We start from the raw sequence: 26,054 nt of genomic DNA, 5'->3' as shown, positions 1-26,054 counted from the left end.
ACAGAGCTGAGCTTCGGGTGCTTCGGAGGAAAGGCCTGCGTGCCACACAGAACAGCTGCACGACTGGGAGGAGTTTCCTGCACAGAAGAATAAATCTCATTTTTCTGCCAACGAAGCGTTATCACCCCTTTCAAACTTACAAACAGGCTTCAAAGAGGTTGTCTAATTATTATGTTTTTAACCGGCAACTTGTATCAGCACCCAGCTAAGGGGTGAGGAAAGAGTGCTGCTGAGGGCAGGCTTGTAAAGACGTGTCATTATGTGGTAGGAACCGCAGTCAAACCATTTTTTTCCCTTTCCTCTTACATCAGCCGGAGCCAGCGGAACCTGGGGGTGTACTCCTTCACTGGCCGCGCACGGAGCTCCCATCTGCAGAACAGAAAGGAGGACAGCACCAGACAAAAAGAGCGGTACCGGAGCGTTCACAGGGAGAGAGGAAGCCATGTACAAGAAAAAGCTGAGAGGGTAAAAAAAAATTGCTGACCAAAAAAACCACCCCAGCTTCAGCTCTGTGTTGTCGTTGCTCCAACCCAAGGGGACCCCTCGCTTTGTTGCCCCAGGGGTGTGCTTTCTGTCTGTGCAAAGTCTCTGCCTTGCTTGGGGAAGGGCGAGGGCAATACTGGTGCCAGCGTACCCGAGCGGGAGCCCTGGTCCCCGGTGTAACTGCAGCGGGCAAGGGGCTGCACTGAAGTCTGAGTCTGTTGGGCAAGTTCCTGCCAGCATAAAACGTTAGTGGGAGCCATAAAACGGTGGGGAACAAAAGGCGCCAATAAAAATGAGTGGAAGATGGGAGTGGGCTGGGGAAGGGCTAAGGCAGGAGCTGGCTCACCCCAGCACTGAGCAGCAAGAGAATCAGAAGTGCCTCTTCCCTGCTAGACTGTTTCGAGGTCTTGAAACGGCTGTTGTGCCACAAAATAAACAGGAAGTGTCAGACCAGACATTTTCTGTCCAATAGAGAAAAAAAAAAGTTTTAATGCAAAGTTTAGTAAAGAAGTGCATCGGTTCTGCAAAGCATTAGCAATGGAGGAAAAACACTGATTAAAGAAGTTTTGACACATCTATGCTCATACATTTTTAGATTTTATCATTATTACTATTATTATCTTGCAATGAGCAGAATTTTAAATAGTTTCTAATAAAAAAGTGTTAGAGGAAGGAAGGAAAACTATTAAATATCTATAATGGTGCAGTTCATTACACAAAGTTTTAATAAGAGAGATACTAGTTTTAGGAGCTGTTTTCATAAAATTAGTACATTTTAAAATAAACTCATTGCATTCCCGTTAAAGTTACGGATAATGGGACAATAGAAAAGGTATAAATAACACATTTTAAAAGATATTTGTAATCAGTCAATACGTTTTCAAGGTTTAATGCACATTTACATAGCAGCTGCATATTAATGGAAAAGAAAATAAAGCCTAGCAGACAGTTATGTTGGCTGTCATCCCTGTGCCATTTTCTCCCCTAACTTCTCTAAACATTTTTGGGTGCAATTCACCTTTCAAATACTCAGTCAGTCTTTACAGGTGGTGTATTTCTCTCCAGCTCTTAAATTCTGAAAGGGTTACAAGTTCACCTTCATAAGATTGATGAACCAAATTTAGAAAGAAAACTAAAAAAGTTTTAGGACTTTTAAAAATTATTTGCTAACTCTTAATTTTGTCTCATATTTGTAGCAAGGAACCAGCTATTAAGTGCTTGATTTTTTTGAGTTAGGCTCCATGTGTATGTATGTACCATACATCACAATGCTGAACAGCAAGGACTGTTTGAGATAGCTATAAAAATAAAAAAACCCTAAAGTGATTGCATGGCTTTGGGCAATTTATCTGTAAACTCACAACTTATTTTAAGTATTTTCTTATCTGGTTTGGGGAGAAAAGGGAATAGGTGCTGGAATTCTGTATATATTCTATAGCGTGGGAATGTTTTATGATGTTTTTTAAATTTATTCTCTGTCCTGTTAGAGCTGTTTAAATTTACATTAATCCATTATTTAAAAAATAGCAAGTTATATATGTAGCAGATATTTATAAGAATGCAGACTTTTGTTTATATTGCATTAAGTTGATTACACAATAAATTTAACTTGGCTTAACACATCTTTAAGGTGGCTATATCTTGAAGATTAGTGTGTTGCAAGATTGTTCTAAAGAAATGGTGTTACGTCCCTGAAACTACACACAGAACACCCACTGCAATAGCTTATCCAAAGTGCAATATTTTATGGTCAAGATACAGACAAGAGGGTGCTTAAGACCAGTTTAAGTAAGACGTGGAAATTTTAACTTGTCTGTGCGTTATAATCAGATGGCAACAACTACAGATACCTTTGAACAAATCACATCTCCCTAATCTGTTGTAACACTGCTTTCCAAAACCTTAAAGGTACCTTCTGTAAGAATTAGATGAACTGATTTGGCTTGAGTATTGGGAGTTCAGTGTATTTTCTTTGGTGAACTTCAACCACTGTCACTATGTTCCCTGTATACACACACACACACACACACACACACTATATATATATTATGTACATATTATATACTTATTTTTTATATATATGTTCCCTAATCATCAAGTTTTAAAGACATTTAAGCTAAGAGGCACTAACTTCCAAATAACATAATAGAAATAGAAAAAATACATCTCTTTTAGCACCTCAAATGAGAAAAAAGAAAAATTAAGCCTGTGCTTCACTTTTGTCTCTCTCTGTTGGGTTTTTTAATGACATACTAAAAGAATTAAATATAATTTTAAAAAGTTATTCCTGTACCAGAATTAAACATTTAGTGACATTTACATTTGATACATTTACATAAATTCAATACAAATTCTGATAAAGAAATCTGCATGCATACTTTCTGTGGTTTATATACACAGAGTTTACATGCAGAAAATAAACAGAGATACACTCTATGGTTTATAAACTGGTTTATGTACATACATATTTTAATGTGTAGGAGGCTGGGATGAGGAAGGAGACAGAGTAAGAAGGCAAAGCCTTCTGACTGACTCAGATAAATGAGATGCTTTTTTACATAGGTGATGAGCCCTGCAGCTAGAGAATATGTGACAGGTGCTTGATCTGCAAGATTTCATTTGTCCTTATTTCAGATAGTGGGTTTTTTTGTTATTGGTGGGTGCTAATCTATAAAACAATCTACAGGCTTATTGCTGCTCTGTTAAGAGTCTGTCCAGTTGTCTACTAGATTTATTCTGAATTACTCTAATGTGGAAAAATATATATCTGAAGTGCACTCTCATATAAATCTCTATATAAAGCAATTGTACAAAGGCTACAAAGTGCTAATGGTGACTTCATATATTATTTATGTATCATGGATAATTACTGATATAAAGGATACATTCACGACCAACACTGGCAGTCTTTGTATAGTTAATTGCACTTAATTGACAATATTTAGAGGTCTGTTTTGAACTGAATAGATCTGGATCTAAGAGATGGGCTATCTGTCAGACAATGTCATTCTTGGGAGCTGCATCTTCTTGTATAGAGCACTTCTTTTTCCTTCTCTCATGTAGGATTGTGCTGACTGTGCTAATCCTTATGAAAATACAAACAGCAAGAGAATCCAATAAGGAGAAATACTCAGCTTCATAATTTATCAGTGGTTTTATTTTCTTTCTTTTATTTTTTTAGATTTTGAAAAATTCACAATGGCTCCCTACATCAAAAAGGGCTACATAGGAGCCCTGGAAAAATGTCTGACACATAAAAAGATATAGAAAGCTTTTAGAAATACTCATGCTGATGAGGAAGAGGACAGCCATAGGGAGGGGTGAGGAGGTGGAAGTTCTACATGCAGTTGCAGACAAAGGGAGGATTAGGTGGTTCAGGGTTTAGTTCCTTTACCCTGCCGTGGTGCCTGCCTCTCCATTTTCCTTGTATTACTCTCTCACGTTTTGCCCTTCTCAGTTCTCCTCTCGTTTCCTCCACCCTCCCCTTTTGTGTACTGGAGAACTACTGAATACAAAGTTGTAACCAGTGATTCCCTGAAGTTTCTCTTCTTTTTCAGCATGTATATATCTAAGAAGGTGTTAAAGTATCATTTTGACCCCCATGAGGCTCCACGGGACACATATCTACTATGCAAACTGCAGTGGGGTGAGACTGGCACACCTTGGATACACTGGGTCAAAAATTACCGTTACCATGCTGAAGTAAAAAATTACTATTACCATGCTGAAGCCTACTTCCTGGAGAAGATCTTTAAGATGAGAAGATCCAATAATTATGTCAACTGTTCCATCACCTGGTACTTGTCCTGGAGCCCCTGTGAGGAATGCTGCTGTAAAATACAGAATTTCTTAAGGAAGCACTCACATGTGAACATAGACATACATGTATCACGGCTTTATTACATAGAAAATGAAAAAAACCGCCAAGGTCTGAGGAACCTCATGAGCTTGGAGAAAGTAACCATTGCTGTCATGGAAATTGAAGGCAAGGTTTCCCGTGCTTTGTGGGACTGGGAAGGAGTGAACTGGTGAAATTTGTGCATGGATGAATCTGGTATAGGCTTGCTTCTGTGCCCAGTGTCCTGCTCAGCTTCTTTGGGGGCACATCCATAACCCTTCAGTGACTGTCACATCCAAAAAAAGATGTTCAAATATTGCAGGAGAAGGAGGACAGGACTTTTAGCAACCAGACCTGTATGAAAATTCTCCCTTGTTTAGAGACACCGTCTTTCTGTCACTCCTGAGGGAATGGGAGATAGGGTACTTCTTCCTTGTCCTAGGGGACTAAATGCAGCTGCTGGGATAAGGCTGGCTGAAGGGGGAGGAAAAAGGGAGAGAAAAAGAGAGGGAAAAAAAAATTTCCCCGAGAGTATGGCATTGGTTCCAAATACGGAGTGGACAGCATCCATCAGCTGGCCTGCCCACGGCCAAGCTGTCTCTGTGTCATGGGCACAAGAAAGAGGTTAAAAAGTCTTGTTCCCTGAGCTTGTCTGGTATCTGAATAAACTCAGGTTAGTCATCTTGCTTCCATTTCTCCAGACTATACTCACTGTTGGAAAACCTTTATCCAAGGAGATGTTGATGATGATTCCTGGACTGTGGACTTTCCATCAGAGATAGCTAAGAATCGTTCAATTCTCAAGGACATCTTTGAGGTTAGTAGACTCCGAGGGATAGGGGGAACCACATGAAATGATTTGCAGTCTGGGGTCACTAAGCTGTAAAGAGCAGGAAAGAAGCTGTTCATATCTAGTTGGAGTTTAAAGAGTGCTGCACCATGCTTTTGGAAAAAGTAATAGAGTAAAATCATAGGAACTATCGCATCCCATTGGGAGAGTAGCACTGTGGATTTTCTTCCATCATATTACAAAGCAGAGGCTAAGAGTGCAGCTTTTCTCCTTCAGGCTCCAGAGTGGGAAATCCCTTGATTATGAGCTGAAACTCCAGTCTCATCCCAGAAACACTCCACCAGATTCCTTTTTAATCTGGATCTGAGCGTGGGTTTCTGTTCACCAAATGATGCTACTCAGCCACTCTCTGTCAACATCTGCAGTGGTCTGACACCCCCTCCCAGTCACTGGGCCCCTACATACTTCTTCAAAGTCCCTTCCAGATTTGATTCAGCAACTTTCCTGACTGGTCCGAAGGGTACAGTTTCTGCAAGATGAGAAAAGCTGTCCAAAAGAGAATGACTGTCCCCTGGGAAAATCCAACCTTTGTTTTTGTTTTGTGCCAGACCTCCTGAAAGGCAGGAGAGAGAAGAGAGAGTGTATTCACCAACAATGCTGAAAGTTTGTGCCCCTGAAGACAAGAGACCCTGCTTGAATGAATAGGTCCACATCTTTGGCCTGGAAGAACTGTGTACAAAAAAAATCTAGCAAAACTAATATAAGTTCTGCAGCATTTTGATTTCAATGTATTAAAGTTTTCTGACAAATGCTATTTTCAGTGAAGCAGAGTGAAAGAAATCTATGGCTAAGTAGGTGTTGTGGTTTAACCCCACCCGGCAGCTAAGCACCACACAGCCACTTGCTCACTCCCCACAGTGGGATGGGGGAGAGAATCAGAAGAGTAAAAGTGAGAAAAATCATGAGTTGAGTATAAAGACAGTTTAATAGGTAAAGCAAAAGCTGCACGCACAAGCAAAGCAGAACAAGGAACTCAGTCACTACTTCCCATGGGGAGGCAGGTGTTCAGCCATCTCCAGGAAAGCAGGGCTCCATACGCGTAATGGTTACTTGGGAAGACAAAATGCCATCACTCCGAACATCCCCTCTTCCTTCTTCTTCCCCCAGCTTTATATGCTGAGCATGGCATCATATGGTATGGGATATCCCTTTGGTCATTTGGGGTCAGCTGTCCCAGCTGTGTCCCCTCCCAGCTTCTTGTGCAACCCCAGCCTACTCGCTGGTGGGGTGGGGTGAGAAACAGAAAAGGCCTTGACTCTGTGTAAGTACTGCTCAGCAATAGCTAAAACATCCCTGTGTTATCATCAACATTGTTTCCAGCACAAATCCAAAGCATAGCCCTATACTAGCTGCTATGAAGAAAATTAACTCTCTCCCAGCCAAAACCAGCACATCATTGAACATCTGGGAAATCCATTTCATATGGCATCTGTGGGAAAAGAAATATTCTGGGCTACTACAAGTAATAGACTTCTGCTACGTCCATTTGAAATCACAGCAAGTCAAAGTGCAATTGTTAAAGGATCTAAATGTCATATTTTTATTTTCATTTCAGGATCTTCCATTAATAGAATCATAGAATTATCAAATATCTCAAGTTGGAAGGGACCCATAAGGATCATCGAGTCCAACTCCCTGCTCCTCGCAAGACTACCTAAAACTAAACCATATGACTAAGACCGTCGTCCAGACACTCCTTGAACTCTGACAGGCTTGGTGCTGTGACCACTTCCCTGGGGAGGCTGTTCCAGTGACCGACCACCCTCTCAGTGAAGAACCTTTTCCTAATGTCCAAGCTGAACTTCCCCTGATGCAGCTTCATTCCATTTCCTCCTGTCCTATCGCTGGTCACCAGAGAGAGGAGATCAGCACCAGGATTACCTTGTCCCAGGTGGAGGATCTGGAACTTGCTCTTGTTAAATTTCATACCGTTGGTGATTGCCCAGCTCTCGAGTCTATCCAGATCTCTCTGTAAGGCCTCTCTACCCTCGAGGGAGTCCGCAGCTCCTCCTAGTTTATTATTGTTGGCAAACTTACTTAATGTTCATTCGATTTCTGTGTCCAGATAATTTATAAAAACATTAGAGCACTGACCCTAAAATTGAGCCCTGGGGAACCCCACTGGTGACTGGCCGCTAGCCTGATGTAACCCCATTTACCATAACTCTTTGAGCCCGACCTGTCAGCCAATTGCTCACCCAATGTATTATGGACTTGCCTAGCTGTGTGCTGGACATCTTATCCAGAAAGATACTGTGAGAGACAGTATCAAAAGCTTTGCTAAAATCCAAAACCACCACATCTACTGGCTTTCCTTGGTCAGCTAGATGGGTGACCTTGTCATAAAAAGAAATTAAGTTGGTTGAGCAGGACTTTCCCCTCATGAACCTGTGCTGGCTATGACCAATGATTGCTTTGTCTCTCTAGTGTTTTTCAATAATTCACAGAGTAACCTTCTCCATAATTTTACCAGGCACTGAATTGAGACTGTCAGGCCTGTAATTACCAGGGTCTTCCTTCTTACCCTTCTTGAAAATTGGGGCAACATTTTCCAGCTTCCAGTCGACTGGGACCTCTCCAGACTCCCCAGACCATTGAAAAATAATGGAGAGAGGTCCCGTGATGACATCAGCCAGCTCTTTCAGTACCCTGGGATGAATCCCATCGGGCTCCATAGATTTATATGCATCCAGCTGCAGCAGCAAGTCTTGAACAAGTTCAGGGTCAGGTGGGAGTTTATCATCCCCCAGTCATGGTCTTCCAACACAGGGCTCCAGGGGTCCCAGGGCCCATCATCGGTGTTAAAGACAGAGGTGATGAAAGTATTAAATGTCTCTGCTTTGTCTACATCCCTATTTGTGAGGTGACCGACCTCATCAAGTGATGGACCGATGTTATCTCTGATCCTCTACTAAGAGATTTCACCCACAGAAGATGGTCAGCTGCCTTACTGCTTGCATGTAGAAGATAACTATCATACAATGTTGCTAACATTCCCCAGTTTCTAAAAGCCACCAATATCCTGGACAGACAGCTTGTCACTAGGAGTCTTGAGTATACTGGACAGTGCTAAATATCCCTGATGAGAAACTTCTGGATGTGGAAATGGAGGCAGGTAGCAGCCAGAACAGGGAACAGTGTCCCAGGCCCAATACTCTGCTAACATCGTTCTTCCTCTGATGTGGCCCAGTGGTGCACAGGTTGATGGGAAAAGGGTACTTAAAGAGGATTGCTAAATTAGCACCTGAACAGTTGATTAATTCACTGTAACTTACTTCAGCTGAGGCATTTTGATGAAAACAGGCTATTTCCTTGACTCTTGAAAAATGAATCTCTGGAAAGAGAAGGTCAGGGTGCCAAAAGGAACATCTCTGGAGACTTGCTGTCCTCTCAGCTAGCCTTGTCTCCTACCTCATGCTCCAAGAGGAACAAAAGTGAACCTAAAAACACAGAAAATGCCCCATCGGGGCAGAGAGCATAGTCCAGACACTGTATCTAGTAGTGGCAGGAGAAGATGCTTTTTAGGGAGAGCAGACAAGCCTGGCCACTATCTGTCGTTCATTATGATCCAGTCACACTACCTCAACACCCACAATGACTGTGGTTGGGAATCCTGCATCTTCCCTTTAGTGTCTGTTTATAGACTTGTTACATTAATTTCTCAGATCTCTTTTGTCCCTGTCCTGCCATCTGCATCCACAGTTTACTGGGACAGCAGATTCCAGAATTTCACAGCTTGCCATGTAAATAAGTACTTGTCTCTGTTTTAAACTGATCAACTAATCATAATAAGTGCCAGTTCTTACTATACTAATGTCTCATAATTAATCACTGAAACACTTGTCTGCATTTGAAAGATTGTGCTAGCTTAGAGAATTTTCCACTGGTTCAGTGGGAGCTATAACATGTAACTGACAGCAGCACTTGATCTTAAAAGAGCAACTTAAAAAATCCACAGATGCTCCATTCAACAGAAGCAAATCCTCCATCCACCAAGTGTTGTTACTGTGGAATGATAATTACAGTATCCATGATCATTGCATTTCAGCAGCTCCACTCAACTGGCTGAAAGAAGTAAGAAAGTATTTTTATCCACAAGCCCGTCCTGGAACTGGACCACTAGATGTATCCACTGGAAACTCCTTGAAAAGTAAGGCACATTAGGCTGCACAAAGAACTGTAGGAATGCAGCTGTATCCCTTGCAGTAGTCAAGCTGGGTTGTTTGCTCCTCTGTCCGGTTGTTTGCTCCTCTGTACTGTGCAGATGTACAAGCCCTGCTGTCAGTACTGAGTGCTTGGGAATAGAACTTCTCTCCATCCCCTATTCCTGATGCTAGGTTATTTTTGCAAGACCAGGATAAATACTCATGGACTTATACCCATTTTAGTCATTAAACTCTAAAGCAATGATTGGGCCTGATTCTTCTCTCATTTGTATTGCTAATCTTTTAGCATAGTCAATAGAATTACTCAGCGTTTTGGACCAGTCTAGTCTAAAAAGAATCTGGCTTATGGAAACTAAGAGATGACAACCTGTAAATCACAAAATGGCAGCACTCCTCAATTAAGTAGTGTCCACTTTGGTAGATGTGTCCTCTTGTTTAGATATGGGTCTTTACATCTCACAAGTTCAGGAGCTGATGCTTTCAAGCTGGTCTTAAAGAGGCAGAGAAAATTGATCACACAAGTTGTTATGGGGGGAAGAGAAACACAGACAATGTGAAACTGCTGAGCTCAATTTATGAAGTGGACCAAGTGTTCCTCCTCAGTCTCTACTGCTGAAGGTCTTGTAGCTAGCTGTTGGCACAGGCTGCCAATCAAATGATATTACAGTATACCTTCCCAGCAGCTTTGGGGATGGTTCTGTCACTTGTTGATCCACCATCCATGCCAAGGCTAATTATGCTTAGTTCTTTTTTACACTGTTCTGTTGGCCTTGGCTTACCACACTCATCCCCTGTTTGCATTGTAACCAGCTCTTGGCCAAAGCAAGGCTGTGACATTCCTATGTCACAAGCAAGCAAGAACCCCAAATTATTTTCACAATAAAAATTGAAGGCAATTATTACGATCTGTGTGTCTCAGGGCCCTGAGGGCATTAAAAAAACCTTAGTTGCCTTGACCACCCTCACTTGGGGCTTCCACTGACACACTGCCCATAGATGGCCCAGGAGCTCCATTTAAGCTCAGTTTTGTGCTATTAGTCCCTGCCTGAGCTATGGCGTAGGTGTGCTTATCTCCATCTCTCACACCCATGCCTATGTCCATGCCCGTGGCCAGCCACAGATCCTGTTGATCTGTTTCCTGGCCTGTGAACTGATTTTCTGGGTTGACCTCAGACCTGTCTCATCTCTATGGACCAGCCCGGTGATCACTATATCTGTATGTGACCTTAGTTGCCATCACAGGACCTGCTCCTGACCAGAGAATTGACTTCCCAGCTTGACCTATGCCCTAAGACCTGCCTTGTCAGCATGAACCTGCCTAAAAATCTGGGCTCTTGGTTGATCCTGGCTGCTAGCCCTGGGCCTGCCCTGCTGTCCTCTTCTGGGTACACAGGGACGGCCCCTGGCTAGCAAGGGTCCTTCCTTGCTGTCTGCTTTATCTTGCTTGACTTGACTCCTCATCCCTCACGGAGTAGCTGTCCCTTGCTGCGCCCTGCCAGTGTCTGGCAAGAGCTGTTGTGACTTGGTCACAGAAAACAGTGGCTCTGGACACCTGGTCAGTTGTCTAGATTCTGCTTATCTATAATGCTATGATGAAATTTTTATTTCAAGCCATTCTTTTTGAGTCACATTTGCCTAGCAATTCAGTCTGTGGACAAACAGTAAGCACGAAGAGACCTCACATTTGTCTTGGTTCTCCCAAGGGTGCGTGTGTAGGAGAACAAGGAAATGAAATACAGAATGCTGTATCTAATGTAATAGTAAAAACATATCAAATGAGACCTGATATGCCAAATATCAGTGATGCAGCTGAGCAATATTTCTCAATAGTAACTTAGAAATCAGAAGCCGTCTCTCTTGAACTGGCAGAGACAAAAGCCAAGTCATGAAACAGGAGAATACTCTTGTTGCTGCCATAGCTGGCTGGAGCACTGCCATTTAACCACGTGGCACATGCATATGAGGCTGGGAAAAAGATCTGGGCACTGAGGGGTGATGTTCTGTACTTGAAAGTCTTGTAATTCTCATGTACAGAGAAACAGAAGGGCCTGAATCCAGTCCCAAGTGGCACTGCTATGGTCACTGCCAGTCCCTTATGCACTGTGGCCTTTCTGTTCCCTGCTTGAGGCATGTGACATTTTAGTCTCCTCCGGACTGAAATTTGTGCTTAAACTCAGTCATTTAGAGATTATGGATGATATGTAGAGTAAGGCCTCATACAGCACCCCATTCTGGCTACCTAGTCTGTTCACATATTCTCCAGCTCCAGCCCAAGCCCATGTCCTGTCACACAACGTGATGACTGCTCTCCTCACAGTCTGTTTCCTGACTGGACAAAGGTGCTGCAAGCTGTTGTCCCTCTCCTTGCAGCATCCCTGCTGAGGCTCAGACCTCTCAGGCACTGAAAGGATTGGAGCTTCATCACTGTTTTGGCCCGGACTTTTCCTTCAGCAGATCAGAGCTGGCTCCTACGCCAGCATGCTCTGTATGTGCCACCCCACCTGTGCATGTGGATGGTCACTTGGTGGCATCTCAGAGCTCTGAACAGACCCAAGGAGCAGCCAGAGCTTTATCTCCCCAAAGTGGCTTTGGGAGCCTGGTTCAGCTCTGCTTCCTGATCTGCAGCATCTCTTCCAGAGATGTGATGCAGAGCCACAGTGCTTTGCACCAGCATTGCCTTGTGGCAACGGGTACCATGGGTCTGGTTAAACCAAGAGCAGATATCCTGCTAAATGAACTGTCTGTTCATCCTTGAACTTTAGCCATGGTGGTGGGAGGCAGAGTGTCTCAGTTTAAGTGTCTCTGATTGAGGTGGATTGTGGACTGGGCAGTAGGCTGTGGCAAAGGAGGTGCAGATTGATATGTTCCCCATCCTGCAGCCCTGCCTGTCTTACAAGATGAGCAGTAACTGTATTGGCCTCCAAATTTGCAATCTGTGTTAACTGTAGTAGTGAGATCTGTCAGGGCTTCCCTGTCAGCATCATGCATGACTTCTATAAGATAAGACAGGAAAATGGTGACAGGGCAAATTGCTGAGACATGGTATCATAATTCCTTCTACTTCCAACTACCATCTGGACTATTGGGTCTACCCCATAGTGAGGTCTTTCCATAGCAGCATCCTGATTAGTGAATGCCTAATCCATAGCACCAGGGCCAAGACTATTTGGGTACTTGGAGATGATTTTCAGGCCACTTTCATAGCTGGATCTGATGAGTATTTACAGTTGACCCCATTGGGTGTACTCAGATGAGTGAACCTTGACAGCTCAGCTGGATTTTTGGATATAAGGGCTGCCCTTCCACCCTCACAGTTCCCTGCTACATCTTGATTTCCATCTAATTTGTTTTCCACTTCTGCTATCTGCTGCTCACAAACACTGATTAGCTCCATATCCACCTTTTAATCCCTCACTTCTCTTAAGATCTACTCAGATGCAATGAACACAATCCATAACCATCACTGTGGCAGGTGTGGCTCCTCCTTGTGCTGCTGACTGGCCTAAGCAATGCAGCTTCAACCTGGGAAAAGGTAGCTGGGACCCACCGCTTCAGCTGCATTCCCTAAATCTCTTCCCTTGAAAGGATATCTCACAGCTGTACCAGGTGTCCCCTGGACCTGCACCACAAGCCATGACTATTCAAGTTCAAAGCTATCAAGACTATTGATAGATGGTCCCCTGAAGATTGTCCTGCCTCTGGAATATCATAAAGCACTTACTGCTGCTTAAATACACAGGTTCCTATTTCACAGTCCTGCTCCATGCCAGTGTGACAGGAGAGGGAGTGTTAACTGTGATGAAGAGACTATTTACATAGTAACATAGGGCCTGAATCATGAAGATCCTGGCAGAGAAACCCCATATCTCTGGAGTCTTCTGAAGACTTCTTACAAGACCTTTTTAGCAGCTTACCTGTGGATACTCAAGTAGGGTGGATTTCTAGCCTACCTGTGGACATGAGATAGTGAGGTGGGTTAACCCTGACAGGCAGATAAGCACCACACAGCTGCTTGCTCTCCCCTCTTCCTGCCCCATGGGATGGGGGTGAGAATCGGAAAGGCAAAAGCAAGAAAACTCATGCATCAAGATAAAGACAGTTTAATAAGTGAAGGGGAAAAAAAGAAAAGACACCCCAAATGATGCCGAGGCATTCACTCATCACCAGCAGACTGATGACCAGCCAGTCCTCAAACAACAGCAACTTCAGAAAAAAATCCCCCCAAGTTTTATTGTTGAGTGTACCGTTAGATGACATGAAAGGTCCTTCTGGTCAGTTCAGGTCAGTTGTCCCAGCTGTGTTCCCTCACAGCATCTTGCCCACCCCCAGCCTACTCACCTGGGGGCAAAGTCAGAAACAGAGAAGGCCTTGATGCTGTGCAAGCACTGTTCACCAATAGCTAAAATATTGGTGTGTTATCAACACCGTTTTGGTCACCAGGCTAAACCACAGCACTATACGGGCTGCTATGAAGAAAATTAACTCCATCCTTGATGGTGCCCAATGGTTGTAATGCCTGGTTCTGGCAGACGTTTCTGCTTCTGATGGAGGTTTTATCTCCCATGGGAGCTACAGCTTACAGGTGAATTTTGGGGAGAGTTTAACCATATGGTTGCCATTGAGCAATTCCCGAGTGCTTTGGAAAAGAAAAGCTCAGCACTGAAAGTTCCTAGAGCTGCTCTGAACACTCCCTCTGGTATGACTGATAGGAAAGGAACAGGTGAATCATTGCTTTCTCTCAAGTGAAGTCCACCTGGTTTTGTTATCCCCCTTGCTATTTAAAACCCTGCCAGTTGTGTGATGACTGTATGCCAGATTCAGCCTCTCAAAGGGAGTATGGACACTCTGATGTCCACTGGGTTTGGGGTACTTATTGTTGTGCCAAGTGCTTTGACACAGCACGTACATTGAAGAAAAGAGGTAGAAATGAGACAAAATCAGAAAGATAAATATATAGAACTTCTGTGATGCAAAGTAGTGTGAGATGACTGTAGAAGGACTGCTTAGAGTAAAAAATCATAGTCCAAAATACAGATATGTTCACTTGCAGCTTTTCTTTTATCACACTGACTCTTCATGAAATACATTTGATCCGCTTCTCTGATGTCTATAGCCTTACCAGTTAATGTGAAAGAATTATATTACAAGCATACTGGGATGTTTTGTTTAGCTAAGAAAAATTAATACTGAAGTAAGCACACAGACAGGTCCTTCCCACTACCACCTTTTCTCCACCTTGACTGGGTCAGGTCTCTGCCCACACGCCCTCGTGGCTGGCTGCCGTTCCACTTAGTTGTTTGGAGTCAGACTCATAAACTTCACCCAGTAGTAGCAGGGCATCATCAGTTATCTTAATCTCTTACGTTTCAGTTTCCACATATGGAAAGTAAAGTATGATGATGCTGTGTAACCTGCAGAGGAAAGGAAAGCAAAGGTGCTGGGAATGATAAAAAGGCCATGGGTGGGTGTCCTTATCGGTCAGAGTTGTAAACTCATATGCTGCTAAGGATGTATATCTGTGTATCTACAAGCTTGTTTTTATATGCATTATTATGCATATGTATATATGTAAATATCTGTGAGTGTGTACTCATACATATATACTCATACACACACAGACATGTTTTAGCCCTTTTTTAAATTTGAAGTTCACTGAGTAAATCTCAAAAGGCTCGGTGTGTTTTTTCTTTCCATAAAAATGTAGATATCTACTGAGAAAATTCCATTAAATCCAAACAAACATACAGTGGCCTTTCCTTTCACTGTCAAATGTGCCAGCAGCAGAACACTCGATCTAACACAAAATTTACCATTACAAATTAAGTCAAGGAGGCAGCTTGTAAGTGGAGATTGAGAACTAAGCCTCTGTGGCATGAGCCCCAAGCTTTTAGTCACAGTTAAGTTTTGCCTTCCCCCTTGCTTCCAGGCTTCCAGCGGGTGATTCTCACCTCTTTCCAATAGATCATTCAGTCAGAGAAAAGAAAGCTCAGTACCTGTAAAATCCTCAGAGATTTGCAAATTGGGATCTTGGCTGATTCAAACCTTGTCCGTTTTTGTCTTCTATGATGTCTGATCTAAGTTTCCTTCTTCTGTGCTCCTGTTTCGTCTCTCTAACCTGCCTGTTTTCCCTAATTTCTTCCATATGTTTCCATTTCTATGACTTCTACCTCAGTCCAAATTTGTGTTTTATGCTGAATAAAATTGTTCAGTGTGACGCTGGAGTTGGTGTTACCAGATATATGTCTTGGGTTTCAAGTGTTAGATAAGCCAAAAAACATTAGAGAAAAATTGCAAACTATGTACCTGTCCTCTCGAGACGCAGCTGGCTCAGTGAGATAAATTAGAGGAGCGGTACGTCCAGTAGACACTACTACTGTAATACTGTCATGCTGCAGGACTGATGCTGAAATCTGTTTCCTGGGAGACTTCTGTAGGGACCTAGCTCCCTGTTGCTCTGTCCACCTCTCTATCACCTAGTGTATATCCTGGAGTCCCTCTGCAAAGTGTTCTGAAGAAACTGTGAAGTTTCTAGATTATTACCCCCGGTGAATCTGGTCATATGTATACAGCATGGCTCTACTACCACCAAAGGGAATATTACCATGAAGGTCTAAGGAACCTGGTGGCTAAAGGAGTCATGGATGAGTGTATGTCCACCATTCTGTGTGCCCTTTACTGTGTATATTCCTCCAAAATGCATTTATGTTCAGGAGGTATGCATATGAGGGTGGTGGTTATTTTTAAAGAAAATCCATTTGCTGGAGTGGGTGAGATACATTCAGATGTTACCAATAGCTCAGCATTACAAACCACCTTCACATTTATCTCAAGGAACTTCTGTAAGGGGAGATAACTGACAGCATGAGAAATAGAAAAAAATGTTTTGGTCACAGTTGTTTGAGTAATATGAGGTCCCACTCATATATAGGACCCTTGATACAGACATGTAGCAACTTAAAGGCATACTGGATTACTGCTGTTTGCTCATAAAGGCCAAGAAAGAGTTTTCCCACCCAGATATATGACCCTTCTGGAGGTTATTATCATCCTCTGAAGCACTGAAGTTTGGTCCCCGTAGACAGGATGTGCAAGTTCTTCTAGAAGCATGAAAATTCACTTGTGTGGTAACCTTGTTTTTCTGATTTTGTTGGGGTTAAACCAACTGCTGGATTTGGAAGGGATTCCTCTCCTCACATTAGGCTGGCAGGAATGACAGAAGGATGTTTCCTTTTTTTTTTCCTTTTGGTTTTCCACCATCTCATAGAGCACATTCAGCTTCCTGGAGACACCTGGAAATGTTGCGTTGCAAATTCCATGCTTCTGCTTGGACTCATTTTTTCTCTCTGCTTTTTGTGGCACATTACTAGTTTTATACCAGGAACTACTGCTACTGAGCACTGCTGCTAATCAAGCCATTTCTTGCAGATCAGACTAAACATCTCAAAGCCTAATTTTGTGCATATTTGTAAATATCTACTGCAGAGAGAAAGAAATTAAGGGAACACCATAGTATCAATTGCATTTCTGGCCTTACTGAATATCATGTCCATTAACTCAAAAAACACGTAGTCAAACACGTTTTTGTTTCAAGAAGCCTCTGAGTGTCTGAGTTGATCCCATTCACTCTTCCTAAGGAATTAACTAATGCACCCACTAGGGAGGAATTCTGTGCTGTGAAGTGAGTGGTGACCTTGCAGCAGAAGAGGCCCTGAAGGCAGATGCTGTGTTGGCACTGTGCTGCCTGATAACCTGCCATGACTAGCCTTCTCCTCCACAGAGGGTCCTGCCAGTGCCTGAATCCCTCCTCCCCCTGTACTCCACCATTCATGTTCACTTCTGTTTGTTCTGCCCTTGCAGGAAACTGAGTATTTTTTGACAATAGAATATTGAGGGCTGGCCTCAGAGAATACAAATAAATCACGCCCCTAGCTTTACAATCCCAAGTCAAACTTGGCATTGAGGAAGGCAATGGCTTTGTCCTCAGGGAGTGCACATTACTGGACGATGGCTCACCAGGGATCCACTTCTGCAGCTTGCATCAGGCCACAAAATAACTGTGTCACAAAACCAGAGGAAACTGTAAGTGATAGAGACTGACTCAGCACAGTCACCTCTAGCTAACCCATATGAAGAATGCTTTTGTAATCCCTTTGCTCTGCAAGCCAGTTTTGTGTGTGTCAGTCAGAGGAAAGCTTCTCACTAGCAACTAGCATTGTCTCATTCATTTTTCAGATTAAATGGGAAATATTTTTTGCTGCATCTTGTGTGAGTTACAGAACAGATCACAGGAAGGTGATGCCCAGTTCATAACACTTAGCAGATTTCTCAGGGCACTGGAAAAAAAAACTTATTCTTTTTACATCAGGGAACTGATCTGTCATGATCAATAGCTTCTGCAGATAGATACTCACCATCTAGCTCAGGTCTTGCTCTCAGGGTGCCCACGTGAGTACAGAGCTCTTCTCAGTTGCAAAGTTTAATAAATATCTGGGTGTTCCTGCACAACAAGCTGTCCACTGCATAGCTCTCCTGGATGCTGGGCAGCTTGTTTAGAGTTAGCCTGAGAGTGTCTGCCCAGTCGCTGACCACAGCTGTAGATGTGTCCTCACACACATTGAGAGTCTTCCTTGCTTACATGAAGACCCAGGTTCAAGGGTGTACGAGTGGTCCTCGGAACTCCACAGAATTGTCCCATGAAGGGAAATGGCAGTAACCATCACCACCTGCTGGAGATCCATAAAATCACAAGCTTTTGCAGGTATCTTCTGTTTCCCTCTCTCCACCGGGTCCTGCTCAACTTTTTGATGATATCCGGGTGCCAGAAAAGTTATCTGCCATGCCTCAGCTATGTGACTTGGTGCCATTTGTGTAGATGCTCTTTCTCTCTTGGTGCATTGGGGTGGCTAAAGGAGAGTTGCTTTTCTATTCTGGGGCTAGTGGTAATAAAGAGATATCATTTATGTTCTGCGCTGCAAAAAAAATGGCTCACCTATTAACTCCAGCTTCTGGCAGGCAACCTGGTCTACACTCCCAGATCCACTTCTGAAAGGGACTCACCCTCTTTTACAGTCTTTTGCTGCCAGGAACTTGCTTTCAGTTTCACCCAGTGGCTGAATTTATTTGCGTAAGAGCAAGTCACCATGAGGAAATATTCAGCTGAGTAACATTACTAACGTTCAAAGCTCAGTCTTTGGGAATAGAAACTGAAACAAACATGAGACTAATAAAGGGACATCCATCACCCAAGAGGCAACAGACAAATCCAGCAATATCCATGGCTGCTGTCACTGATAGAGGTAAGTACATGTATGCGAAAAGCAGGTCTATTTCTCCATATTCAGTGTAGATATTTACTGTAGTTATATCTAAGAAGGAACTGATGGGTACAGACAAATGTGTGTGTTGGCACATGAAGATACACAGGAGACACTTGTGGATTTGTGTGTATTATCTCTTTGAATGTATTACCGTATCTTGAGTCTCAGGTCCAGCTTCAAAATATTAATATAATATTGTTAACCCTGATGTGGCATTAGGCAGGAAGAATTCAAATTCCAAAAGGCCTCTTAATGTGGAAAGAGATCTCAAAGACAATTAAGAATGGAGAAAATTAGTTGGCTTACCTTTTTACCTATTTTGTTTTCAATGCAATAAACAACTAGAAAATGCCTCTCAAAGAATCAGTGCAATAAGGCTGTGCAATGAGCTGATCAGGTCTCTGTTGATGTGGAAGACTATTTTATTCCTGCTGAAATGTAATTTCAGTGTGTATATTTCATAATTCTTCGTCTTAAAGAGCTATGGAAAAGTGTCTTTAGTATCTTAATTCTAAGTAAATTAATTATTTTCTTCAATAAAATGAGGGTTCTTAGATCCTTAAGTTTGCTATGGATGAACTTTTACAAAAGAAATAACTAGCCTTGATCACCTGCAATTGTTTTCATCTAGACCCTCAGCTGGGAATGAGTCATAGGGTCGAACTTCTTTGTCACCACAAGAGACAAAATTTATATAATCAGCCAGGTCTGTGCTGCCAACCCATAGATATTTGTTAGTCAGAAATCACCCTTCTTTCTGCACTGATATTTTTTCTTGGCACTGATATTTTTTCAGCTTTTGAAAGAGTTTCATACTAAGAAAAGAAAGAACCATTGGCTGTGAAAATGTTTTTGTCTAGCTTGACATTATGAGTACCAACAGGAAAATAGCTCAAGTTTTTCCTAGTAAAAGTGGTTTGGAAGGTATAAAGGGAGAAGAGATTAGATTCCGGTCTTCAATTAGTCAGGGAAAAGCAGATGCGGTACCACTGAAATCAGTGAAGTTAAACTTGAGTGAGATCACAGTCAATCCTAATGTGTTAAAGTGAGCAAGGGTTCATGTACAGCATAGTCTAAACAACCATCAAGTTTAGCTCCCAGAAATCCACCACTCCTGCATCCCAGAGTGGCTATCCTGCTGTGCAGGGTTTACTTATTAATCCCTTTTAGATAGAAGAGATTTGACGGGGAGTGTATAGACTGAAAGGGGCCAGGACAGGAGGTGTAGAGGAAATTTTGTTTTCTGATCTACTATCCTCAATGACTCGCAATTTTTTTCTATATAGATCCTGCACCCAGAGAGAACAACCAAGGGTAAGAGATACAGTTCTATCACCGTGTGCTGCCTGGGCCGCATGGCAATTTCCAGAGACAGGCAAAGCTAAGAAGCCTTGTGCCTTGTTTTCCTCTTACCATCACTTTCCCTGATCTTCCTTTCCAGTTGTCTCACTGCTTTGACCAGTGCTGATCTCAGAGTGACGATGCGGTTGCTTACCCTCCCAACACCTCTCAAGGAGGTGCTGTGGGTGTTTCACCAGGACCACTCTAGGGGAATAATTCTGAAGCCTTCATCAAATTCCAGATTTAGATCATTAGATTGCAACATCCTTCAAGCTGCTCATTGGTGATGGGAAAGGTTGAGAGTGGGAGGCTTGGCTGATGTTGAGAGCAGGCAATGCACAGTGGGACCAAATATCATTGAAGTGTTGGGATCATAGTACTGCTGGTACTTCTGTTGCAGGTGCAAGATACAGCCAATTGACTTCAAAAGAAATTTTTTGGCTGGCCAACATCCAAATGTGGTGTACCTGCTGTATGAAATCAGGTGGAGCAGAGGTACCATCTGGAGGAGCTGGTGCTCAAACAATTCTACCCAACATGCTGAAGTCAACTTCTTGGAAAATTGTTTCAAGGCCATGCCATCAGTTTCTTGCTCCATCACTTGGGTCCTATCTACTACCCCCTGTGGGAAATGCTCCAGAAAAATTCTGAAGTTCCTGAGGGCATATCCCAATGTGACCTTGAAAATATACGCGGCCAAGCTGTTCAAGCACCTGGATATCCGTAACCAGCAAGGTCTCAGGAACCTGGCAATGAACGGAGTCATAATACGTATCATGAATCTTGCAGGTAACCCAACTACTCTTTGGCTTTGTCTATGTGTGGACTGAAAATTCTGGGATTATGTGCACTCTCAGCAGTTGTGCTTTGTAACAGTGGTGATGACTGCCATTGGGGAGGACTAGTGACTGCAAAAATGCCACTTTCTTCTGCCTTATTTCTTCCCCAATCCCATACAGTAGCAGGACAAGCAGGGTCATTTCCTCTTGACAAATCTGAACAAGGAGAGTTAGGTCTTTCTCTAGCCATCCATGCCTCCTTTATATACAATGAAAAATCCTGAGCGTAAGATAGAACCTGTACCTCCTAGCATATATATGCAGATCACCTTGCCAACTGCAGCAAGTAATTGGTTTCCCTTGATAGCTGGAGAAGAGAAGGAGACATATCTAAAGGAGACTTTCAGATGATGCATCAGAAGACAATTGTGTCTTGCATGTGTGTCTTTTTGTATGTATATCTTGCTTGCCTGTTGATGTTTGGCTGTAAAAATGGTCCAGACAAGTAACTCACAGAAAGGAATGTACATTTGAAGAGATTAATCCCACATACCTGTCTAGATACTTACTACTGGAGTGTGCAGCTACAAAACCTATCAGGTCAAATGTAAACTTAAAGGGCATTGCTTATCTTGGGGAACCTGTCTCTGGGATTATACCACCAGAGCATTGACAGAAGCTCTCGCCATCCTATCAACACTAAGATCAATATGAAACTACTAAATGTTTGGGTGTTCACTCCAGGTTTTCCTTGATCATCGAGATAAGTCGGACAGATTAATGACTGAAGCAACAAGTTTACTGTCTTACCCAAAGCTGCTGTGATCAAGGACAAGGCTGCCAAAAGGTATGCCTGAACAGCCCTGATTGCACGTGCCACTTCCCTTTACAGTCACTCCCAAAGAAGCAGCCTGCCACTCACTGATTCTTTCTCCCTTGGCCAACCTGCTCTGGCTTTATGCCCTGATGTGCTATCTGTGATATGGGTTGCCCAAGCCACTGTAGTGATATCTCTCTCCCTGGCAATTCCCCTTTTTAGAGATATTGCTATTTGTGGAGTTTTGGTTCCCCTTTCCACTAACTTATTTGTGTAGTTGCAAGTCATTGTTGGTGCCTTGCATGAATACTCTCAGATGAATATCTTTCTCCTGCCCTTTACCGTTGTCTTACTGAGAAAGAAGTGACTCACTGACATATTCATGAAGAAAGAACTGGGTGTGCCTTTCATCAGGAGTGACTGGCTATCTCTCTTCTCAGATTACAGTTACTGTTGGAAAACATTTGTTGCATACCAACACGGAGAAGATGATTATTGGCCCTGGAGCTTCACTTCACACATCTTTCTGAATTGGATAGAGCTCCGTCATATCCTTTTGGTTAGTAGGCACTTGGAGAAAACGCTGAGAGTGAAAAGTAATGCAAAATCCTAGGAAAAGGAGGTTTGGAGGATCCTGGCAATGGTGTTAGCAGAAACGATAGTAGGAAAAATAAGCATGGGCTTGATGCTGCATGAACAGAGGGCCAAGCGGGCAAGATGCTGCTACATTGTGCTGCTACATTGTGCCTTTGTGGCCAGGAGTAAAGAAGACATTTAGCAATACTCTCAGTTTTTTACTAAGGAAAAGGTAAATTATTTCAACCCTTTACGTGGATCCCCTACAAGTTCCTTAGCTTGCAGCTTACTGGAGCTATTTGATCCCAAAAGTTCATTCAGCTGGGTAAACATGATTCAAGTATGCTCCTTTTGCCTTTCAGGACAGGGCCACTGATTTTAGTTAATTTCTGAGCAAGTTCAGAAGCCCAGATGGGTGGATTCAGTTTCAGGATCTGAGCTTACACATAAGAGTATCTTATGACTGAGATCTGCATTCCCTATTTCTTGCAATCCATACAACTGCAGAAGTTATTTGTATGGCCTGATATCCTACTATATGAGAAAGAGAAAGTGGTCTACTGAACAGGAGAGAAGATCAGGACCAGAGTTAACTTCCTGGCTCAGCTGCCCTTTGTGGGGCAAGCCAGGTCTTGCTTGAACTGGTCCCTATATGTAGAATGGGGCCTAGTAGAATGGATGGCAGGAGATAGAGGAAGGGATGCACAGAACTACGTAATACAGACAGGAACTTAAAGCCTAGAAGGAGAAAAACTAACCTGTTTGTAGGATGTTATGAATGCCTTGTTTTATTTCTGACTGAGGAAAAGATACACATTAGACTTCATTTCAGTTCCATCCACCCCAAACTTTACATAGGTCTTTTAATACCTCAGGACCGAACTTTTCTAATTCTGTCTGAATAAGACATTCAGGTGATAGGACACAGAGTCAGTGGCATTATCCAGTCAGTCAGCTGATTTAACAAAGTAGTTAATGCAATGTAACTGTTTAGGAGATATTTTTCCCTTGGCTTTCAGCCTTCCTGAGTCTCCTAATGTCTGAGATGATTAAATAATTTAGCAGCTTATGCACAATCATCAAATGCATAGTGTGATGCTTACCAGGAAGCTGAACAGAGCTGTCTGCTAAATACTTGTGAGTACCGACAAACTACAGCCGACTCAGCACAGTTCCCTGGGCAGCAGTATAAGGCAAATATGCCCTTCAGGTCTTGGTTTTAAAGAGCTGGCTAACAAATGACCTGTCCCTTCCTGTGCCCCTGGCAACTTTGTTGATTACTGCAGAGCCCTGGTGGCTAGGAAGCTTGCACTGGGACACTCATGCTGAAAGTCGGACACTTGCTCAACTGCTTTGCTGTCTCAGCCAAACTCAAGCCACCCCTAAAATGAAGGTGAATAGGGCCCATTATCAGTAGTTCTGACTAACCACCAACCCTCCACAGAGGACATGGGAAGGTCTATGTGCTCAGCCCTTGTGAACACCCAGCCCGATTGTACTAATTGTGCATGTTCAGGTAAGTCTCATTGACCATTGCCAGCTGACAATTCTTGGGGCAGACCAAGACCCCCTGAGCACAGAGGTGCAATGAGGAGAGTTCATTCCAGGCACATGCTCCAGAGAAATACAGACCATTGTGTCAAGTCCTGGCCTCCCTGGCACAAGAAAGACACTGAGGAACCGGAGAGGGTTTGGTGGAGTACCACTGCAATGGTCAGGGTGCTGAAGCACTTGCCCTACAAGGAGAGGCTGAGGGAACTGGCTTTGTTAGACCTAAAGAAAAGAAGGCTAAGTGGGATTTAACTGCAGTTTTCCATTACATAAAGGCAGCAAAGACAGAGCCAGACTCTCCTCAAAGCTGCACAGAGGGAAAATGAGGCAACAGGCACAAGCTGCAACAAGGGAAATTCCAACTGGACAGAAGGAAAAAGTCTCCCCCGACAGTGGTGCTGTACTGGAACAGGTGCCCAGAGAGGCTGTCAGACCTCCATCCCTGGAGACGCTGAGAACTTTCCTCTGAGCTGCCTGATCTAGCTTTGGAGTTAGCCATGCTGCAAACACGCGGTTGGACTAGAGACCTCTAGAGGGCCTTTCTTACCCCAAAAATTCTGCCTTTCCACAGGACCTAGCTCCACTTGCCCTGGATTCAGTCACACAATCTGCCACCTTTTAAATGCTTCTGTTTCTGAGTAGTCTGTCTTTCTAGGAGGAGTTTACACAGCACTGTAAATTCCAAGGTGCTACCCTGTTGTCTGGAAAGCTGTGTCCCAAGGGAGATTATCTGACATGCTGAAGGTGGATCAGACACTCTCGGCTCTGGCCAAGAGCTCTTGGACTAGATGCTCTATTTTCAAATTCTGGATCATGCTGAAGAGACAACTTCAGTTTTCGGCACCTAATTTTTAATGTTCATGTTTCTTTCTTCCTGCTAGGGGCTTCCTCCATTGCTGGCAAACTTTGAATACTAACAAGCATCAGAAGCACGCTTTCAAGCTCACTTTGTGCATCACAACATTATTTACAAGACTGGAAAAGCTAGTCCCTGGCAGGCTTCCCCACTACAGCCTTGAACTATGAGCTTCATACCGTCACCAGAGAAGACTTTTATCACTGTCTGGGCATTGCTAAGTACTGGACACAGCAGAAGGAGCACATGAGAAACTGTCAGGAAGTTTGGATGATGCAGCCAGGCAGCCAGGACACAGTGCTCTGGGTCTTTACAAGGCTTCCTGAGAGTCCAATGGGGATGGGGACCATGCCACAGGATCAGGCCTTTCATGTCTGCTGATTCTGCAAGTACCCTCTTGAGAGGCCAGCGAGTAACATTTTTCCTGCTCTGATTGTTCCAAAGAAGTAATCAGAGCAATGCTTTCTGGTTTTGAGAACTTCTTATGAAGATCACTTTTATGGCTATGTGTGTATGTTTCAGAAAATACTTCATGCTATTAGTATCTATGTAATATTATTATTATATTACTGCTTTTATTACAATATAATACAATTATATTACTAAAGATTATATTGCTTCATTTTAAGGTTTTATTCTCCCTGTTTTTATGACTGTAGAAACAACAGAATAAAAGGGAAAATGTCGACTCTGTGGAAACTTTGCTTTTCTTGATTAGTTCCTGGGCACACATCCTTCCCTTGTAATTCCACAGTCTGGAGTCCCAGCTGTTCATTGCAGACTGGGGGAGCACCGTAAAAAAATCTCTGCTTTTCCAGCTGGAAGCCCTGAGTGGAACGGTGAGGTAGGAGGTATTGAAAGCTCTGAGCTATCTCTACAGGCAGAAGTCAAAAAGAAGATATAGGTGTGTTGGGCCTTGCAGCAGTTTTCAGTTTGCACTGCAAATAATGCAAAACATCTGAATGAATCATGTTGGGTGCTCCATGTTTCATGATTTCCAGCCTCTCCAGGCAGGAGGCCCTTTGTGTAAATCCACTGGGGATGTGCTGCTGCTAGGATCTGCAACATGCAGGCACAAATGATTATGTGAAGAATAAGGCAGGGGCTGGTGGCAACCATGCCTATCTCTTCTAGTTGATTAATGCTTATAGCATCCTTTGGCCATGCCAAAGTCTCCAGATGTTTATCAGACAATCAAGACAGGCAGAAAAGTTGCAGGCTGAGGAAGCAGCTCCAGCCCCTGCTATCTGAGAGAGTATATAAAGCTGCGCGCAGCTGGCTGGGGAGTGTCTCCTATGTTAACCAGATAAAATTACTCCAAGCAATGAGTGGCTTGGAGTGGCAATAGAGTGGCTAAAGTTTTCTTTCCCCTGTCCAGGTCCTTAAGCTGGATGTCACATGCCTTCTTTCTGGCCATTCTGGTGTTAACTCTTTGTTTGCTTAGGGAGAAATCAAATCACTTGATCAACATGTAGCTGAG

General features: G+C 43.2%; 1 protein-coding gene across 1 annotated transcript; it reads left to right on the top strand.

Annotated features, from left to right (window-relative positions):
* The first annotated feature begins 339 nt into the window (after positions 1-339).
* On the top strand, positions 340-22,204 carry LOC140646334 (DNA dC->dU-editing enzyme APOBEC-3F-like). Its single transcript, XM_072850138.1, has 6 exons — positions 340-465; positions 4,041-4,468; positions 5,023-5,138; positions 6,727-6,747; positions 20,568-20,784; positions 22,032-22,204. The coding sequence occupies exons 1-6, from the start codon at positions 443-445 to the stop codon at positions 22,202-22,204; spliced, it is 978 nt and encodes a 325-aa protein (XP_072706239.1). The 5' UTR covers positions 340-442.
* Positions 22,205-26,054: the final 3,850 nt, after the last annotated feature.

Source organism: Ciconia boyciana, chromosome 1 (genome assembly GCF_034638445.1).
Source record: "Ciconia boyciana chromosome 1, ASM3463844v1, whole genome shotgun sequence".
Classification (NCBI taxonomy): Eukaryota; Metazoa; Chordata; class Aves; order Ciconiiformes; family Ciconiidae; genus Ciconia; species Ciconia boyciana.
Note: the sequence above shows the minus strand (reverse complement) of the source record. Positions and strands in the feature narration are given on the sequence as shown.

What these genes read in the sequence shown, in the direction of transcription:
- LOC140646334 (XM_072850138.1), top strand. Translation starts at nt 443, where the DNA reads ATGTACAAGAAAAAGCTGAGAGG. An exon ending in TGCTGTCATGGAAATTGAAG is followed by an intron (nt 4,469 to 5,022) that starts GCAAGGTTTCCC and finishes CCATTTCTCCAG; the next exon opens with ACTATACTCACTGTTGGAAA. An exon ending in ATCTTCCATTAATAGAATCA is followed by an intron (nt 6,748 to 20,567) that starts TAGAATTATCAA and finishes AATTGTTTCAAG; the next exon opens with GCCATGCCATCAGTTTCTTG.